This window comes from Limanda limanda, chromosome 22 (genome assembly GCF_963576545.1).
Source record: "Limanda limanda chromosome 22, fLimLim1.1, whole genome shotgun sequence".
Taxonomy (NCBI): Eukaryota; Metazoa; Chordata; class Actinopteri; order Pleuronectiformes; family Pleuronectidae; genus Limanda; species Limanda limanda.
Window position 1 is genome coordinate 5,304,812 of NC_083657.1, and position 21,917 is coordinate 5,326,728.

The 21,917-nt window shown below is 44.5% G+C and overlaps 1 protein-coding gene across 1 annotated transcript; it reads right to left on the minus strand.

Moving 5' to 3' along the window:
* Positions 1–660: 660 nt before the first annotated feature.
* Positions 661–21,288, minus strand: tesk1b (testis associated actin remodelling kinase 1b). The gene is made up of 10 exons (XM_061066069.1): positions 21,128–21,288; positions 9,915–10,036; positions 9,749–9,797; positions 8,443–8,589; positions 7,796–7,878; positions 4,885–4,975; positions 4,270–4,353; positions 3,478–3,564; positions 2,616–2,706; positions 661–2,530 (listed from the first exon to the last, which is right to left on the minus strand). The coding sequence occupies exons 1-10, from the start codon at positions 21,263–21,265 to the stop codon at positions 1,410–1,412; spliced, it is 2,013 nt and encodes a 670-aa protein (XP_060922052.1). The 5' UTR covers positions 21,266–21,288; the 3' UTR covers positions 661–1,409.
* Between the last annotated feature and the right edge of the window lie 629 nt (positions 21,289–21,917).

The window sequence follows — 21,917 nt, forward strand, 5'->3', positions numbered from 1 at the left end:
CGTGCAACTTGTGTGGTATGTGTCAATGTGTCTTGTAGGTTCTTATTGGAAATTAATAAAAAAACATTGTTCAAAAAAAAAAGGTTCATCTGCTCATGTTTTCAATAAACTGAAGATTTAAAGATTGTTTTCTGACCAAAAAGTTTCAAACTATTAGAAGTTAAAACCCTCAAACAGGAAAATATGAAGAGAGAGATGTAACGAATCTTTTAACAGTTGCAACTTCTTTTATGATTTTATTCTCGTAAAAAGTGTTCATCCAGTATTTGTTGATTATATTCCGACATTTATAAATAATAATTATCTGGAATGATAATCAGTCTCCTTACAAAACCACATTGTCTTTTATATATTTTTATATAGATATGTTTATGTCTAAATAAATGCTACCTTGTATAAATAATATTAGAAAAAGTGAGTAAATAGTGATTAAATATATAGTGTTTTTTTATTATTATAATTGTTTTTCTTATGTGTGGTGTATTTATTGTGTTTTTATGTTTCTATTTTCATTGTATGCACCAATAACAAGAGCAGATTCCAGGTAGGTGTAAACCTACTTGGCAATAAATACCTTCTGATTAAATTCACCAGATCTTCATCGGTTGAGTGTTTTTTTTTCATCAGCAAAGGTAGAAATCAGATCCACGTCCGGACAACTTCACTGCATTCTATCATTTTATTTCAATGCCATGTTTAAATAATAAGAATCTGTACATCTCTTAAGCAGGTCTTCGACCGTTCATTCTCAAAAAGTAATAATAACATCAACAGCTTCCTTTTTAACAACAGTAATACAGATGAAGTGCTTCACCAGGAGGGAGGACACAGATCATACAGAAACAAAAAGAGTCGGTGTACAGCTCTCACTCACACACACACACACACACACATTCACACACACACACACATATATATAACTCTCAGCAGTGCACTATACACCTTGATAATTAAAGACACAAAAGCAAAAACTGCCTGTTCGTTCAGAAACAGCACCAAACATCAACAAATCATTGCAACAGTAATAATAACACTAAGCTTAACATTCCTCATTCCAGCGTCGTCATCAGTCGTAAGAATCTTGACAATCTGCAAAAAAAATACACAGGATCGGAATCGACCGCCCCCCCGCCCGCCCGCCCGAGTGTTCACATGCGGAAAATCGGTCTCGTCGGTCTCATCCACGCAGGCACAGCCGACGCCCTCAGCCCAGCAGAGGGCGACACACACACAAGAGAAAGTCAAGAGGGAACAAGCTCCCAGTCCCACCACCACCACCTGGAGGAGAAGCAGAGTATTGCTGTGTTCAAATATGTGCAAATTCAAAGAAGAGCCGCTTCACTTCCAGGGAAGATCTCTCGGTGCTCTCGGAGTCTCCACCCGGGTGTTTGGTGTGGAGGAGGCGGAGCTTATGTCTGCGCCCCCGGCAAGGCGAGGCCCGGCTCCCGGCTGGTGGTGGTGGTGTTGGTGGTGGAGGTGGGGGGGTGAGGGGAGGGCGGCAGACCCTTGGGTCCCGGGCCGAGCAGCCCCCGAGAGGCCGCGTGGTCCCCGTTCAGGTTCTTGTAGGGGTTCCTGCGGGGGGGCGCCCGGAGACACAGCGAGGGGAAGCGGAGGCCGGCGAGGCAGCAGCCGGGACACGAGACCACCTCCTCCTGGTCCAGGGAGTGGCCGCTGCTGAAGGGGGAGGAGCCGGAGGCGGGGTCTCCGGGGGAGTGGTAGCCGTTGTTGTTGACGGCAGCAGCGGCGGCGTTCGGGGTCGAGCTGCTCCAGCCCAGCGGCCGGCTGACCACCACGTTGTTGTTGTCCAAACAGGAGAGGGGGGGCAGGCACGGGGGCCCGTTGGAGATGGCGGACCCCCAGCCGTTAGAGAAGGGAGGGGTGGAGGGCTGGAGGGGAGTGGAGGAGTGGGAGGGAGGAGGAGAGGGATCGGAGTACGGAGAGGAAGTGCTTTCGTCCTGTGTGTCCGGAGAGCTGGTGCAGTCCATAGGCTCCTCCTCTTCCTCCTCTCTCTCCTCCTCATCCTCCTGGTCGAGGGACAGCGGCTCGAGAGACAGAGGAAGACCCGAGTCTCCTGCCAGCTCCGCCTCCTTCCCCTCCGACAGGGCGTCTTCGTAGCTCTCTCTATTTATCTCACCTCTCCTCTCGGGCGGCGACTCCTCCTCGGTGAGGACGCTCTTCGGCGCCGACGTGATGTGGGGGGGCGGCGTGCACGGCAGCGAGTGGCAGCGCCGGTGCCGCCGGTGCAGGTTGACGCCGTCCGCCTCGGAGGCCGAGGGGTCGTCGCAGTCCGGCGGGGGGGGCAGCGTGAAGGTCAGGGAGATGACCGACTTGCTGGGCGTGTCGAACAGCTTGATCTTGCCGCCGTTCAGGTCCTCCCTCTGAGAGAAGGGGTTGACCCGGGCCGGGGGCGCCAGGTGGACGGAGGGGGGCGTGTCCTGGGGGTGGAGCATGTCCGACTTGCTGCGGGAGAGTCGGGGGTCCGACGGGCGGAAGAGGGAACTCCGCAGGGGGCCGACGGCTGGAGAGACGGCTTTGAAAAGAGAAAAACAATAACAATAAATGAAGGAACATTTCAGGAAAATGAATCGACGCTCAGGTGACGACAGACGACTGACCTTTGACCTCGTCCTTCTGCTTCCTCTCCGCCTGCCTCCGCTCCAGCTCCTCTGCGATTTGGGAAAAGGACGGACGGAGCTTTGAAGACATCTAACAAGGAGAGAAAGAATCACTGAGCATCGTGGACGAAGGAGACAGAGCTCAACAGAGACAGAGACACACTGAACCAGGAGGGAGGAGCTGAGCTCAGGGTTCATACACATTTTGACCAATGGATTTCCATGACTTTTCAATAACTTTAAACCAAATTTCCGTGACCGAACATTTTGTGAAATCTCGGTGTATACGCGAAAAAGTGACAATGTAGTATTCAAACTTACAATGAGAATTCCAAGGCGTACAGTATACCTTAAATGACACAAAGCGTTTTTTGAGCGTATTTCTTTAAAGTATATGAATTATTTAAAACTCAGCATAAATTAACTAGGGATGGGCATTCGATTAAATTGTCTTAATCGATTGCTGGGAGAATTAACGATCGATTTTCGATTAATCATTAATATTTTTATATTAAAACTCACTATTTATAGGCTATATTAAAATGCAGGGAAAATAGAATAAAATAGTTTTCATCGATGAAAACGAAATTCTTAATTATCAATTAATCGATCGTCTATTAATTATGCCCATCCCTAAAATGAACGACATGAAAATATGAATATAACAAATTTCCATGACTTTTCCAAAACTTTTGGGAGATTATTTTTTTCCATGACTTTTCCAGGCCTGGAAAAACACATTTTAAAATTCCATGAGTTTTCCAGGTTTTCCATGACTGTGGGAACCCTGTGAGCTGCAGAATGAACAATGGGAGACGACCGGGGGGGAATAAACCAGAAATGAGTGACGGGAGTTTCTTACATTACAGCAGGTAACGGCCAGTTCCAGGAAATCAGAGGGACAGTCGCCGACCATCTGCTGAAAGGCCTCAACGTCCAGACCAAAGTCCTGCAGAGACACAAAGAGAACAACACCAGGGTTTAGATTCACGTCTGTACGAATGTTTCCCCCGGGGCTTTTTTTCTTTGTGCTTGTAAATTTGTTTCTCAAAATCACACAGCATAAAATATATATCTTTTTGCATCAGCTTTTCGTTTGATGTCGAGATGAATGAGACGACGAAGCTGCTGAATTATTCAACGGACACGAGAGGGAGAGAAGCTTCTGTTAGAACTTCAAAGCTTTGAATCAGAGTTCAACGGATCCCGTGTCCGGTCTACACCGGTTATTATAAAACACAAAACTACAGTGAGTGAACCAACAGCTCCACTGTGTTCAGGAAGCTGAGGATCATGGATAATACCCACAGTTCAGTTGGGTTTGAGTTCAGTGAGTGGGACTAAGCAGTCAACAGAATCCATCCCCACACACGACTGCAGAGGGCGCTGTTGCTCAGTAAAATCAACATGTTATTGCTTTAAATGCACATAACTGGGATCATAAAGAGGTCATCACTTAAGTTTGAGCCCTCAGCAGTTACAGTATTAAGTCATGTGATTCTCGGTCCTGCAAACTCAACTTCCTTTAACAACAGGTCTTTTATTCTAATCATCTTTCCACACAAGGTCGGACGGTTATATAACCAGCGGCTTAATGAAATGAGTATGTGATGAAGAGGAGGAGGAGGAAGAGGAGGGGGGGCATGGTCCGTACCTCGGCGCGTGGCAGGATGTCAGGGTCGGCCTGTATCCTCGCGATGACCTCACACAGGATGATCCCGAACGCAAACACGTCCACCTGCGCAGAGGGAGGAAGAGGAGAGGAGGAAGATGAAGACAAGACACACAAAAAAATATCATAGTTAAAGGGTGACTTCACATATTTATGTCTATCGTTAATTCTGGATCTTACATTTTCTCAAATTTGTCTCCCCAAAAAATGCAGGAAAAGAAACTAATATTTAGTCTTTACTTTCTCTCTGGTTTCACTTACATATGCTTGACTATTATTTAGACACAAAGGTCTGAAAACAATATTTTGCAACTGCTCAATAAAACTTGAACAATATAATAATCACTTAAATACAACAGACGTAATGAGGATTTCCACCAAGCTACACAGAGAAATACCATTAACCCCTCGCAGGACGAGCAGCTCTTATGCAATTAAATTACTCACGAAATCCCTGTTTGCTTTTGTGACACATAACTGAATTATTAAATATTTGTCGCTCGGCTTCCGTTCTTTGAGCGGCTATCATCACGTCACACCCACTGTGGACCTTGGACCTGCAGCTGCACATCGATGAAGGCAGGGATCTGTCGTTACCTTCTCATTGTAGACTTCTCCTCGGAGAACCTCCGGGGCCATCCAGTAGGGGGAGCCGACCACGGCCAGGGGCTCCTGGTCTTCATCCTCACTGAAGGGAAGAGGATGGATGGAGGAAGGAGGAGAGAAGGAAACACACAGTTTATCAATAATGGAACTCAAAGCACTTTACATAAAGTAGAAAAGGCTTCATGATAGAGAATAGAGGCAATAAAAATATAAATTAAACAAATAAAAGGAAACAGGAAATGAGCACTTAGAGGATCCAAGTTTGAAAGGATCCAAGTATCAAAGATCAGCGTTAGAATAATAATGTTTCTAAATCAATTAAAATGTGACTGAATATGAAATTATCACAGAAAAGTCAACAACAACACACCGACGTTTTAGAATAGTTTTTATTGAGGTTCATCTAAAACAACCTGAAATAAAATGTTTTTGTTTACGACAACAAACCATTTCTAACAAACACATTTGATTCTTAATGATTTAATCGACTTAACACGCAGGATTTTAATGCTTTTCATTGTGTCTTTGTTTTTTCAAAGCACCTAAGCACTGGCTCTCTGAGGAGAAACTGCTCGGTGTCGGTTCAAACTTCCTTTTTATCTTAGAAACCGCAGTGTTGTTCAGTTATCTGGAGATATGGTTGTGAAATTTAACCGAATAAAAAAAAAAAAAGGAAGGAACCCAAGAATGTGCAAGGACGACGTGCCTGCACACACATCTGCACTCGCACACAAACACACACCCACAAACACACACACACACACACCCTGCTGGCAGTTACTTCCTCTCCGGGCTATTTCCATCTGCTACTGTGGGCTATGATACTGCAAATTTACAACAACCACGGGATGGCAGAGGGAGAAGCGAGAGAGAGAGGCTCCCAACGTAAACAACATGTGGAGGAGTGGAGCGAGAGCAGGAATCAGCAGAGAGAGAAAACTCAGAATAGAACAAGACTTAAGAAAGGGGGAAACAGAGGAGGAAGCACGGGAGGGTGAAGGATAAGAGTGACTTGTTATACGAGCGGCCGAGAGAGAGATCCAGCACGACAGAGAGCTGGAGGACGACTGGAATAGTTTGACCTTATTTGGAGTGCTTTTCCTAAACCCCCGCCATCTCCTCTCCTTCCCTCCTTCCTTCCCTCCCTTCCTCCCTTCCTTTCCATGCCACAAGCACAGTGGCAGCACTAACACAAAACACACACACATTCAATACGTGTCAACATCATCCATTCTCTGCCACAGGATATCCCCGTGTTTGACTGGAATGAAAAAGCAAACATGAACTCGGAAGTGAGAGAAAACTACAATCACCAGCTGCTTGAGAGAGAGAGAGAGGAGAGAGGGAAAGAGAGGGAGGGAGCGAGAGAGGGAGAGAGAGAGAGAGGCTGGAGCAAACAGAGGAGTCATATCGGACAGGTGCAGGAATGCAACAGTGACACACACGCAAAGAAAAATGTGGTTTTTATGATTACAATTGTGCATCAAGTTCAGTAGGAAGTAATAAAACCTCAGAAAGGAGATTATGATTTCATTGCTTTGTGTTGAGCTGATTGTCTGCAGGTTCAAAAACTACCAGTTTAATACTGAAGCAGATCCTTATAGTCCAGGCAAAGTAGCGTTTTACGACCGACTAATTGTAAAATAATTTTTTTCAGCATAGATTATTTCTATGAGGTGTCCAGAACAACATACTAAAAGTCCTAAGAAATCCTAGTTGAGGAAATATATTTAATTCTCATCAATGTGTGCCAATAAGGCCCGGCAACAATACACCCCAAAAAGACTATTTTTTTCCTTTACTCCAATCAAAATAAAACTTTACACAATGAAAGTAACCATGAAACGTAACATTTTTTGTATTACAAGTTTCTTTTGAAATGAATTTGACAAGCACATGAGCTCCAAACTTATTGAATATGTCCTAATTTGCATAGGCAAACACCATTCATATGTATTACAAATACATACATAAATTCATTTTCAAAGAAACTTGTAATACAAAAAATGTTACGTTTCATGGTTACTTTCATTGTGTAAAGTTTCATTTTGATAGGAGTAAAGGAAAAAAATAGTCTTTTTGGGGTGTATTGTTGCCGGGCCTTATTGGCACACATTGATGAGAATTAAACATATTTCCTCAACTAGGATTTCTTAGGACTTTTAGTATGTTGTTCTGGACACCTCATAGCAATAATCTATGCTGAAAAAAATTCTTTTACAATTACTTCTATTTTTGGCTCCAAAATGGGCTACTTTGCCTGGACTATTAAGGCCTCTCCACACTCACACTTCTCATTCTACTTTAGCCGCCGGCTTTACAGATGAACCTTTTGCATTGATAAAAATTCCAATTCAGGACTTTTTCCAGTGGAATATTTCCCCCAGCGAAGACAAGAATGTGATCATCCCACACTGAGACGTGTCGTCACAGGAAAACCAGCTGAAGGAGACAAAACGCACACGTCAGAGGAGCGTTGTCATTTATGGTCAAGCTCAGGCCGGCGGTGAATTGATGGCGGAGAATAAAAACACGCCACATAAATGTCAGCTGCATGTTGAGGAGGAACACGCAGCTGCGAACACACGGGAGGAGGCCGAGGGGTTCGAGCTGCAGATTCCACTTTGACAACACCTCCGAGTCGAGCTGCTGTTTGTCCGACCTCCTCCGCGAGTGAGAATCGTTCCACAGAGAGCGAGAAGACGGAGGATTAACCACAAACTGTGGAAAAGGTGACGGAGTGAGTTCTCGTCGCTGTGACTCAGGAAGGAGAAGCACTTTGCTCAGAGAGATACGAGAGATAACCGGGAAGGAGAGGAGCAGAGGAATGTTATCGAGCCGGACTTATCTAATCACAGCGTGTTGATAGAGGCTCTGATGAATGGGCCGTTGTGGGACTGACCTGTAATCTGGGATTTTCTCCGCCAGGCCAAAGTCTCCCACCACGGCCGAGCACACGCCGCTCTCCCAGCGCACCAGGCAGTTCTGCACACGGGGTCACAGAGGTCACACATGTCACTTTAGTACCGGGTGTTTCAGCGGTGATGTAATCTCCAGCTCGCTTTCCAAACATGCATCAGAAATGAGTGGATTTGCTGTGTTTTAAAACATTGAGGGGATTATTTCACAACTTCTACTTCTTAGCATCATGTGACCACGACTGCAAGTCAAATCTGATTCGCAAGTGTAAAGCAGTTTACAGGATATCAGCTTTTCATTTGTAGATGTGACTGCTCGGTTTCAAAACATCTACTTTACTTCAAAGTTTGTTTGTAGTAAGATTCAGAAACTACTCAACACATTATGTTTCTGGTGCAGATCAAGGAATCTTGCATCACTTGACCCAAGTTGAAATGTTTCCACCTCAGCTTGTGTTGGAACATGTAAAGTGACTGCAGCTAAATGTGCATTAGTGCATGTAACACATACATAGATGTATGTATCGCTGCCTTAGGAACAGAGTCCCAGTGGAGCCCGAGTCTGCAGGTGTTCAGTGATGCATGAGTGTGTGTGTACTGTATGTGTGTGTACTGTACATGTGCACGTTACCTTGGAGGTGAGGTCCCGGTGGAAGATGCCCTTGCTGTGCAGATACTGCAGCCCGCGGGCGATGTCCAGCGCCAGGCTGAGGCGCACGCTCCACGACAGGTACACGTTGCTTCCCAGCAGCTGCTCCAGGTTCCCGCCGTTGATGAACTGGAGCATCGGGACAAACACAAGAGGATTATTACTCCGGCTCAGTGAGCGTCACATTTATAAACTGTGTTTCATATCAGAGAGCTGCTTCAGATATTGTGTGGGGGAACTGGGACCTATATTACCATGATTATCGGCAACATGGTTTTGAATGGGATTATCAAAATGATGCTCAGACTGACTTGGGACTTGAAGTATTAAAGTAAGGCCCCTTAAGGTGATAATCCCAGCTGATATTTCACTCACACGTCTGCTCAATCTATATTCTACTGTTTGTAGGGTTTAATAGAACAGCTTTCTCCGAGTGATCCAAGGAAACTCATCATTTTACCAATGAATAATAATAAAACCACTTATTTTTCAGTGACTTTGTGAAAGCTGCCGACCTCTTGGATCAATGACAACCTAATGAAAAGAGGAGTTCAGGCGTCAGAGCATCGAGTCGCCGTCTTATCTGCCGATCGCTCTCCTTTTCACTGCTCGGTTACCACGGCAACGTCAGGTCAACCCATCACAGGTGTCCGACCCGGGTCTCATCTGTCGGTCGCAGAGCGTATTGAGCTTTCCCAGTCTCATCCACCACTCCAAGCTCTTTACAGGACAGGTCACAGTCACACAGCTCTTCTATACGCTGCTCTTCTTCTAATCACAAACCATTCATCTCAAGGGGAATTTGGGGATTCAGTATTTTGCCCAAGGGCACTTCAGAATGGACGACCCGCTCTACCTCCTGAGCCACCAGTTATTTTACAGGAAGAGTGCATAGTAATGACATTTCTGCAAATAGGTCTGAGCTAGCAACAGAGGAGAATTTTCACCCGTGATCTGAGAAGTGACTTGATAAAAATAATAATGATTCCGGTTGTTTCTATATTTCACTTAAGACGACCTTAACCCTGCCTCTCGCTCTCTAACGTCAGCTGGGATTGGCTCCACCCCCCCAGCGACCCTCAAAGGATAAGTGGTCGAGATAACAGGGTTTTTAGGGACATGATCTCAGAAAGTCTTAAAAGTTGAATCATTAAATGTTTTGATGAGATCTTTTACTCGTGACAGATTTACTTGAACTTTAAGCATCTTGTTCGAAGAAATAAAAGCAACTTTCTATTCATAATGAATAAAATCCTGAACATCTTGCAGCAGATTAACAGCGTCTTACCTCAGTGAGAGCGTGGAGCTGCCCCTCGTGCACACACACGCCTATAAACCTGGAGGAGGAGCAGACGCACACTTTATCAACAAGGAGGAAAAACAGCTTTTAGATGCACAGAGACGAGAACCAGACGAAACAGATCCATCACAGGAAGGGGAAAGGTTTCAGGTACCTGAGTATGTTGGGGTGGGACAGTCGGTTCATGAGCTGCACCTCCCTGAGCATGTTGGCTCTGTTGCTGGCCAGGATGTTCATCTTCAGGGCCATGACCTGACCCGACACACGATGCTGCACCTGGATCACACATTAAAAACACAACAAATAAGTTATTTTGATCGACTGGAACGATTCACAAGAGGAAGAGATTCTCAAAAGTGCCAGCTCAGCACAGTTTGTGTAGAAACGGGTCAGTTGGGGTGATGATGCAACTCAAACCCTCTGGACTCGATTTATTGCTCGTTCCACTTCCCACAGAAACATAACAGTCGATGGGAAGCTCCATTCAAAACAGCCCAGGAGGATGTTTACCATCAGGACAGAACAGGCCTGCAGCTCCGGATTAATGACCATTTAATACAAAAACACACAATCACATGATTAAACCACCACACACTGATGACATATTAATATTAGTAGGGAGTCAGCTGAGTTCTTCTTTATTTGCTTTGGCCGCTTCTCTGCCCAGACAGAGTCTCCGCCTGGTGTGGTTACCATGGAGACGCGACATGCTCCCCCCCCACAGGCGTGTTTGCCTGAATAAACTTCTAAAAGAAAAAGTATGTGAGAAAAGCAGTGATGTGTGGTTAAATTGTCTAAGTATTCTTAAATTATTAGTAATTTTGAAATTCAACCTGTTGAAGGGGCTGATCTGTAATTTGCTTTGACCCTGAAAATTATAACTATCTTGACTTGAATGATAAGACTTGAATTTATTGATTTATTTAATAATCCGTAGAGTTCTAAAAATAAAATGATCTTATATAGAAATATCTATGGATAATTCATATGCATCATACAATCCACAAAACACTACGGCTGATATATGAAAAACAAAGAAAAGCCAGAATTAAACACTAAACCCGATAAAAACAAATCAGAATCAAACAATACAAAGCTACGAATATGCATCTGAGCTAAATCCCATTAAGTGGAATATCAGTATCAGGATCTTTTAATCCCTCAAACCAAAAGAGCCACATCAGTGAGGCTCTAATTACAAGTGCTGCTCTAATTAACAGACCTGTCAATCAACTGGAGTGACAGCTTGTTGCTAACCTGTTGTTTTGGTTTTGAGGTGATGACACTGGACCAGGAATCAGACTTTTACTGCACAAACATTTCCTACGAGCTATTAATAAAGTTGAAGTGGCACTGGAGGGTTTCAGGTTGTGTCTTCATTAGTTACGTGAGAGTGTAACGACAGACATGAGGGTGTGTGTGTGTGTGTGTGTGTGTGTGTGTGTGTGTGTGTGTGTGTGTGTGTGTGTGTGTGTGTGTGAGTGACGGAGGTCTGAAGTCACAGCTGTGGGGGCTGAAGTCCGTGTGACACTGGCCTGCATCTCAGTGGCTCAGAGTGGTGATGGAAAAAAAACACAAAGCCAATTAGAGACCAGACTAGACTGCAGCAAGTAATGCCATTAACACACACATGCACGCACAGACCCACAACACACACAACACACACAGAGGATGTGCAAGGCCCTCTACCTCTTAACAGCAAGTCAATGAGACTCCATCTCTGCAGCACTAAATCCTTTCTCCACAGATCCACTTGAGGACGTCGGCCTTTAGCAAAGTGCTGCCACACATGCATGGACGCACACATGTAAATCACAGACACACACACACACACACACACACACACACACACACACACACACACACACACACACACACACACACACACACACACACACACACACACACACACACACACACACACACACACACACACACACACACACACACACACACACACACACACACACACACACAGTACAGTAGCAGGCTCATCTTGCAAGTGTGAAGTCCGAGCAGAAATGTAAACACCTCCAGCAGGAGTGTGGAGGCGGTGCAGACTAATCTCTGCTTCTCTCGATGCGTTAACACAACTCGGAGGATGAGGCTGTGTAGCAGATAAGGACCACCACCACCCCCCCCCCCACACACACACACACACCACCACAACACAGACACACACTCCTGCTTCTATTGACACACATTTATCTGGCAAACACGACTGTGGATTTACATCACACTTGTCCGCAGCTCCTCTGCACACATCTGCCTTGTTGCTTTTTGAGAGGAGTGTTACATGACACACACACGTACACACACATGGTGACTCACACACACACAGACACACACCCAGGTTATAGTGCAAGCGTGAGCCAACTGCTGATGATTTTAGGCTTGGTGTGACACTTTCTCAGGTGTGTGGGTGTGTTATTAAAAACTCTGGAATGAGGACACAAGAAGATTACTTCATACTTCATGCCAACCACTTCTCTGGTCTTCTCCACAGACTTGCCACTGGAATGAGAATGTCCCCGCCTACACACACACACACATACACACACAGCACCTAGGACAGACGTCTGCTCACAGGCTCGGACACTCCCTAAAGCTCTCGCTCAAACGACCTCGGCCTCGGAAAGTCCTGCCGTCAGCAGAGGAAAGGTCACGGCAGCGCTCTGGCTCGGCGCCGCCAACATGTGCAGCGATGTCTGTCATTAGCCGGCGGCCCGATGTGGTCGACTGATGCACAGAGGAGGAAGAGGAGGAGGAGGAGGAGGAGAAGGATTGGTCTGAAACTGCAGAATGAGGATGCACATAAGGGCAAGAGAGACGTTTGTGTTTTGTTTTTTTCCATATCTGGGATTTAAAAGCTTTTCCGAACTCGATACATGAAGATTACATTAGGAGGAGGAATCCCATTAGCTTTAGTTTCAGTTTCACAAAGTGTAAGGCTGTAGATGAGAGATGGAAAGAATCTATGTGTATTCTTTTTGCATTAGGATGTTTTATTAATGTTTCTGTGCAAAGAGATGTAACCGGGGTTTTAGAAAACTATAGATGAGTCCGAAATGTTATTTTTCCACATTTTCTGATAACTCCGATAAATGACAGGAATACAATGTTGTAGAGGAAACAAAATCCCATTATCTTTTATTCATGTATATCTGTATTCCCAAACACAGTCAGACCAAATGCTGTTTACGTGAATGTGGCCAAGACTTTGAGTATGTGTGTAAAACACTTTTCAGGTGTCCACATACTTTCACCCTGTAGCGGAGATTCAGACAAACCGAAAAACTCTCTGCAGGAGAAATTACACGCTGCTGCAGTGGTGCAGAGCAGGGGTGTGACCACACAACCAACACAACCAACACACACACACAACCAACACACAACCAACACACACGCGTATGACTTTGCCTGGAGACACTGGGTCAGCTCTGAAGGCCTCCTGTCCCCACATGGATGTCATGGTTACTTCACACACTTCCCACCAGCAGGAGCCATTGTTGTCGTTTCAGCAGCTGAACATACACCTTCATAAATCTACATTCACTTTGAGATGAGGCACACTGGGGAAGGCAGATGAACGGTGGTGAGGATATACAACAATAAATATTCAAAATTACCCAACATAAAACAGGATCTGCTCCTCAAACAGTAACATCAGCTTCATTAAATACACAACTCCTGCAGGATTTAACCGGACTAAACCACAATTTGCCTCAGACGCAGCATTTGTGACACAACCAGGGGAAACCTCGGCCAATTTCACACCAGAGCGTCACGCTGGAGTGAGAAGAGACTGGGAGTAAAGTCCCTGAGGGGGTGAACTCCACTCACTCTGGGAAAATGATTTCTCCTACACAACCACTCGGGGCCCAAGCCATCGCCTGAGGCTCTCAGTGATGGCGTGAAGGAGAGAGTGGGAGTGTCAGAGCGAGCAGAGCGTGTGCAGGCGATTTGGTTCAGAAACGCCACCGCAGCACGAGGAGGAGAAGAGTCCAACACGGAGCTGGACACGCCCCCCTCGAGTTCATACATGTACGAATACACGTTTGGTTTCTCATCAACAAGCGGCTTCATTTTAGTCCAGGCAAAGTAGCCCATTTTGGAGCCAAAAATAGAAGTAATTGTAAAAGAATTTTTTTCAGCATAGATCATTTGTATGAGGTGTCCAGAACAACATACTAAAAGTCCTAAGAAATCCTAGATGAGGAAATATGTTTAATTCTCATCAATGTGCCAATAAGGCCCGGCAACAATACACCCCAAAAAGACTATTTTTTTCATTTACTCCAATCAAAACAAAACTTTACACAATGAAAGTAACCATGAAACGTAACATTTTTTGTATTACAAGTTTCTTTTGAAATGAATTTGACAAGCACATGAGCTCCACACTTATTGAATATGTCCTAATTTGCATAGGCAAACACCATTCATATGTATTACAAATACATACATAAATTCATTTTCAAAGAAACTTGTAATACAAAAAATGTTACGTTTCATGGCTGCTTTCATTGTGTAAAGTTTTATTTTGATAGGAGTAAAGGAAAAAAATAGTCTTTTGGGCTGTATTGTTGCCGGGCCTTATTGGCACACATTGATGAGAATTAAACATATTTCCTCAACTAGGATTTCTTAGGACTTTTAGTATGTTGTTCTGGACACCTCATAGAAATAATCTATGCTGAAAAAAATTCTTTTACAATTAGTCGGTCGGAAAACGCTACTTTGCCTGGACTATTTGTAACCACGTGGAAAAACTTGAGAGAGGAGATGGAGATGTGTGCTTCCCAGCAGCAGGTCACTGGTTCACTCCACTGACGCCTCGGTGCCGGCTCTGACCTTATTAAGCTGATTGGCTGTAAACCTCGACACGACCAATCCACATTAAACACAGTTTCTTCTTCAGTGTCATTAACTTTTATCTTTCTGCCATTACTCCAATCCATTCACAGCCGCTGACAGATTTAAGGACCACAGCGATCCTGTTGCTTTTTAAATTATAGAAACATCTGTATCCGACTCACAGCTCAAAATATTACTATATAATATTTCTAAAGAGGTAAAGTAAAAAAAATCTAAATGGAATCACTACCATGCCTGGGAAGTAAAAATTGAATTACAGGGCAGCATTGCATTATGGGAAATGTAGGATCCAGTGTGGTGAAGCGTGATTCATTCATAAACTGTATAAAAAGATGGAGAACATGACTGCTGCCTAAAAGTAGAGGTAAAACATCTTGATCGCCCCCTGGTGGATGGCTGCATTGTCGCCCTAAACACAGCCTCCTCCATGTTAACTCATGGGACGAGGACCAAATTAAAATGTATAAATTGTCGTTTTAGGAAGTTCTTATCACCTCAGTTTAATTTTCCAGAAAGTTTGGTGTGTGTATTCAAATATTATGCTGTTTCAACTGATAAAGATTCCACTTCTAAATGAGCCACAGTTTAAAAACGACCATTTCCATTGCATCAGGGCTGGAGGCAGAGACTTCAAATGAACACTGTTTTGTTTTTTTGGCGTTTCAATGAACTGACTCTTCAAAGCTCGATGGGACGGAGCCAATAAAAACAGCCGAGCTCCGCTGCGCCAGAAAAACATCCAACAATCTTTGTGACACTGGCGAGACGCTCGTGCAAACACTGAGCCGCTTGTTTACCCTATTACAAGGGAGTGGCTTTCCTCGAGGTCGGAGCCCGAGACGACCACACTGACAACATGTGGACGGGAGGAAGCGCTCATTGTGCGACGATGTAAACACAACACGAGTCGTCTGAGGAGATGCACTTTGTGAAAACACTGATAACTACGAGAGGAGGAGGAGGAGAAGGAGGAGGAAGGATCAGAAAATAGATAATTGTGCAACTCTTGCCCAACACTTCCCTTTTTCAATCCCGGGTCCAGCTGAAAGAGTTTTTAAAAGCGATAAACAAGGTGGTTCAAGTGAAGACAGGCACATCAGCACTCCTTGTGTTTGTGTGTCTGTGCAGAACATCAACACAACCACATACCTGCACAGTGAATGGCAGGCGAGCAGGCCCCGACTGGAGAGAGGGAGCCGAGGGATAATGAGGGAAAGGTCCTTACGCTAAGCCCCTGATGTTCAAGTCTGCACTGGCTCGCCCATTCCAACGCCACCGCCACCCAACAGCAACACACAGACACACACACACACACACACACACACACACACACACACAGGCTCCTAATCCTCAGCGCTGAAACTGATCATACGCACAAAGGTGACAGCTGATGATGGACTGAGGTTTGTTTGTGTACGTTTTTTTTCCCTCCACCCTCCTTTGTTGTCGTTTTATCTTCCTGGAGTAGAAGCTGCAGCAGATCGACAGATCGAAGGAGTCTCTCTGTCTCTAAAGCAGAGATTCACGGCTGAACCGAACCCTTAACCAATAAAGATTCACATTCTTTTCCTCTGATGCATCATGTATTTAGTTACTCATCTCAAAATACTTCAGTCTGCAACAACTTTGATGATTCAATTAAACAAACTTAAAACAATTTCACCTCATTTCCCCCAGGATCTCTGCATCATCAGTCAAGAAGTTCCCAAACATGATAAATAAAAAAACTCATCTCGCCACTTAAGTCGAATAAACTCCAAAAGCTTCTCTGCCCATATACAGTCATAACCTCCTTAGTGGATTTAAAAATTAAGCCTCAGATAAACTGATAATTAAATTATTCATTAGCTGCAGCTCTAATGACAATATATCAAAATAAACTTATTAGCAAAAACACAACACAAGTTATGTGTTTTGTTTTCCAGATACAACTTTTTTTCACACATGAAACTAAAATCATCACAGTTTAATTCATTAGTTTGTAAGAGGACAGGTTAGAAGAAGACGTGTGATGATTTAAATAGCCTGATGGACTTTTGCCAAGCCGCTGTTGTTGACAGCAGATGAAAACGAGATACACACAACACAGACACATGCGCGGGCACACACACAGACAGACACACACACACAAAAGCACTGGCACCACAGCAGTGTTTGGCAACGCTTCTCCTTCACATTACCGTTGTGTCACAAGCAGCTGACACACATGCTGACACACATACTGTACACACCACACACACACACACCCACACCCACACCCACACCCACACCCACACCCACACCCACACCCACACCCACACACACACACACACACACACACACACACACACACACACACACACACACACACACACACACACACACACACACACACACACAACACATGCACAATCATGTTGACAGTATTTGTCCTCTGGAGACTTCTGTCTGTTTTTAATCCTCTTTATCCAACTACTCTTTCAACTTATTATCACATAAAGCTTACCCCCCCCCCCCCCCCCCACCACCACCACACTAATAACAGCTGATTTGACAATTTCCATGACGAGTAGTTTCAATATTAAGAAATTCTATGACTCATATAAACGTGGCCTTTTCCAAATATAATTTCCCGCTTCCTCTTTTTTCAACAATCACCAAAACAAACAACCGTTAGCCGTTAGCAGTTAGCCGTTAGCTAGCTTACTGTAAATACAGTAACGTCTATCCTGGCTCATTCCTCAAGTAAATAAAACAAAACAGCCTGAAAACCACAACATGCTACTTTTACACATTTGTACAGATTAAAAAAAGATATGTTAATTAATAAGCTTTAGCATACAGACAACGATCAATCTTCTCACCCAGCTTCTGACAGGAAAGTCAATAACTGATTTCCAAAATGGTGAAACCACTTCTTTGAGACGCATTTCAGAAGTCTGTGTAGCTAGAGATATTGTTTTGAGATATTTGGTCCACATTTGTTATTTTACATTTAGTTTTAATATATTTTCTACTATATTTAAGCTCATATCCATGTCGTCGGGGGTCCTAAAGACCGATATGGACCCACAGGTGAGACTTTAGGTTCTGATGTTGTCTCTGACCGGACGGTGACGCTCTCCTGGCTTCTGAAAACACCGTCATGAGATCTTCATGTCTCATGTAAATGATGGAGACAAATGAGAAACAAATGGGATAAGAGGCCTGTTCTGTGTTTCCTGCTTCCTAGAAAAGCAGGTGCTATCTGCGTTAGCAAATATAACATCTATAATCAGGAGGGGAACAGCTGGAAAATGACGCACTAACACAGAAATCAAATTAGCAATTAAACCATCGTGTTTTAAAAAAAACAAAACAGACAATTAGAACTTCCTGTGAGTACTGGTTCAATTTCTTTCTGAGTGGTTTTATTGCTCGAGCTTTCAAAAACATGCAAACAGACCAAAACAGGAGTCTCACAAGGCCAAAGCTGCTCACACACACACACACAGACACACACACACACACACCATGAACTCCCTCTGAGCATATTAAAGATGAAAAACAACACCTGAAGGATTTGTCTCGACACGCATGTTGCCTTCCTTTCCCCCGCGTTTTTTGTCTTGCACTTTTATTTTGTGTTTCTTGCAGGGTTGCACAATCAGAGGTGAATGTCTGCCTGCAGAGCGCCGCCATTGATCTGCACTGAGGACTGAAGCTCCACACACACACACACACACAACCGGCAGGAGGCCAGATCCTTTGTAGCCCAGAGCAGGACGTCCATTTCAAAGCCTGAATGTAAAGTGCTCACAACATACACACTTCTTCAGTTCACGTCGAATCTAATCAACAAAAAACCTGGGAGAGGTTTCTCAGCAGAACTTGAAGCCGTTTCCTCTGAACTGAAACAGGATCCACGAACAGTCGCTCAGTCAACAACCTTTTTAATGTGGGACTGATAACTGCGGATACATTTTTGCATTTTTATGGCTCGATTAAAAAGGGCGAGTTGATCCAAACCTAAGTGCCAGTTGTAAACATGGTCACATTTGCATGTTCATTGGTCATTCAAAGGGCAAAGCGGAGGGAGTGGCTTCTGGAGGGCAAAAGAAAAGAGGATACAACAAGTGGAGGGTCGACTCGGTCGTGTAGTTTTAAGACCAGATTGTTCAGAGAGCAGGTTTTAACTTTAAATGGATGAAATGTCCCAGTCCTGTAAATCCACCATCTCTCGATATCTATGAATTACTGTTGACAGAAAGGAATATGACTCTTCTATGCTGCCAAGTTTAATCTTTGCATGTTACAGTATCTTTCTCATTAACGCCAAACATTCAAAGTGGATCACAAAACAACATATGTAAAATACAAACTCCGAAAAAAGGTATACCGGACACGTTTTCCCGAAAGGTGTCGAGAGATAAAGATCGTTGCTTGCTGTGATTTATGACAATAATTATGAGCATGGATGAAATCTAATCTGCATCTATTTCTGAAAGTAATATCATTTCAAGCCACAGCGTCAGAAATGAGCCAATTTCCCGTAAATCAAAACGTGGAAATTCCCTGTTTATTTTCCCAGTGAAGTCGTCACCTTAGACCCACTTATCACAAACTCGGCTTCAAACCCATAAAGCAAACAGCTCCGTACATAAAGAGGAAGCAGGAGAGGGGGGGGGGATAAATAATAAACCACCAACAGGTCACATGTAGTCCTGCGAGTCTCGGCCTTGCTCCCACGATGCTGCTAATAATCTCCTATTTTGGATTTTGAGGGAATTACAGTTTGAAGTGAAGAGTCAGACTAAACACACGACATGATGATAATTACTGGAGCGACTCAGGAGACTTGACTTTGGTACCCAGACGTTTAGTGAGACCGTTAATCTGTCATCAAACCCGCCTCCAACCCCCCCCCCCGATGCAGAGTTCAGCCTGTTATTTATGACCAGAGAGAAAGTCATTATATCACAGTGTCCGTCCTGAATACTCCATATTCAGCTAAATGAAGTAAATCATCCTTAAATCAAATTGTGACTGTAAAGATGTAAAAAAGGAAACACACCAATATAAAAAATAAGCCACAAAACAATAAATATAAGCAAAATAAAAGAGGAAATATTACAAAAACTATCCAAGCATACAAATGATCAATTAAACCCAATAGTGCTCGAGATGAAACCATCATAAACAAATTAATAATCATTATCCTTTAAAACAAGCTCTCTTCTCAGAGATGATTCCCACCACAGGAGGATAGGAGACCACCCGTCTCTAATGAGGCTTCCCCGGGCTCCCAGTCTCCAAACCAGTGACAAAGAGCTGCTGGTCCCAGTAGAGACCTGAGTGTAGGGTTACCTGCACGTGTGCCAGGATCTACCCGTCCTGAGTGTATCCACTTACACACCACAACACAACACACTGCAGTGACCCACATGTTGTGCAAGGCTGGACACAAACACGTGTGGAGGAGGAGAGGGGACGAGGAGGAGGTGAAGTGATGCCTGTCAGAATATCAAATATACACCATTGCCGGCTTCTTATTGGTGCTGAGTCTGGGATGTTGGCCTTATCAACAAGGCCCGGGACCCCCTACCTCCACACCTCAAGGATGTGTTAAATTTAGGGCTGGGCAAGTTAACTCGTTTCAATTGAGTTACCTCAAGTGATGAGTTAACTCGATTAATTATTTTATCTCGCATTAACTCAGGTTTGATTATTTATTGTTTTATTGTGAAAGTCAGGCTTTTATTTTGTCAAAGTCTGTTGCTGACTGCTGCAGAACAGGAAAAAAGAAAATAATTGGCGGATAAACAATCGAGTTAACTCATCACTTGAGTTAACTCGATTAAAACGAGTTAACTTGCCCAGCCCTAGTTAAATTAACACATATTGTATTATATTATACTGCTTACATTGCATATTGCAATTTGACACTGTTCACTGTTTTTGCATTTCACTTTTTACTTCACTTTTTATATCTTTTATCTTTTATGTATTTTTATATCGATATGTTTATGTCTAAATAAATGTTACTTTGTATAAATATTAGAAAAAGTGAGTTAATAAGCAGTAAATATATATTGTTTTTTATTATTATTATTGTTCTTCTTATGTGTGGTGTATTTATTGTGTGTTTATGTTTCCATGTTCATTGTTTGCACCAATAACCAGAGCAAATTCCAGGTAGGTGTAAACCTACTTGGCAATAAATACCTTCTGATTCTGATGCTCTGGTTGCCATGGTTCTGGAGATGGTGAGAATCTCAAGTTGAGTCAAGTTAACAAGTTGACTTCACACTTTGTCTAATCAGCATAAATAACCAAACCCAGACCGGAAGGATGCTGCGTTTCCATGGCGACCCGGAGTATGTGACACATTGAATCTTAATCTGGAGCACTTCCCACCAAAAAAATGAAAACTCAACCATATGCATGAACTTCTCAGTGCGATGAGGACTCCCTCTCTCTCTCTCTCTCTCTCTCTCACACACACTCTCACACTCTCTCTCTCTCTCTCACCTTGAACACCTCGGAGAAGAAGCCGGCTCCGATCTTCTCGCAGCTGAAGTCGTCGATGCGCGCCAGGCTGCTCACGGCGCTGCGCAGCGCCCGGTAGGAGGACGGCCGGGTCCGGTTGCTGCCATGCACGCTGTGCATGGGGGGCTCCACGGCGGCGGGGGGGGTGGTGGTCTCCGACTCCATCTCGGGACGGCCCGGGAGGAGATAGTAGGGAGGAGGGAGGACGTGGGAGGATACGTGCGTGGGGTTTAAAATCCAGCCCGGCTTGTGTTTACATGTCCCATGTCCGCGGCCAGGCCACGGCACTCAGCAGGGGGTAAGGGTGGGGGGGGGGGGGGGTAGGAAGTGGGTGGGGGGGTTTGGGAAGTGGGTGGGTGGGGGGGGGGGGGTGTCGCAGCTTGGGTCGGATCCCTGCAGATGTGCGTGTTCACCGGAGGCTGCAGCGGAGCATCCTGCAGGAGTCAGTGCGCAGTTTGGATGAAGTCCGTCATGCTTCCTCTGTGAAGTGCGCAGGCTGCTACTCCTCCTCCTTCTTCTTCACCTCCTCCTCCTCCTGCTCCTCTTTCACCTCCTCCTCCTCCTGCTCTGGTGTCCTCTCCTTCTCTCTCTCTTGTCCTCCTCTGCTCCTCCTCTGCTCCTCCTGTGCTCCTCCTGCTGCTGCTCCTGTGGTCTCCTCTGCTCCTCCTCCTCCTTCACCTCCTGCTCCTGCTCCTTCACCTCCTTCTGCTCCTGCTCTGGTGTCCTCTCCTTCCCTCTCTCTCCTCTGCTCCTCCTGCAGTGCTTCAGGCCG

Coding starts and splice junctions, on each gene's coding strand:
- tesk1b (XM_061066069.1), bottom strand. CDS start 21,265: ATGCACAGCGTGCATGGCAGCAACCGGACCCGGCCGTCCTCCTACCGG. Junction 7,879..8,442: donor ACCGGGACCTCACCTCCAAG/GTAACGTGCACA, acceptor CCCCGTGTGCAG/AACTGCCTGGTGCGCTGGGA. Junction 3,565..4,269: donor ACATCCTGCCACGCGCCGAG/GTACGGACCATG, acceptor GTGTCTCTGCAG/GACTTTGGTCTGGACGTTGA.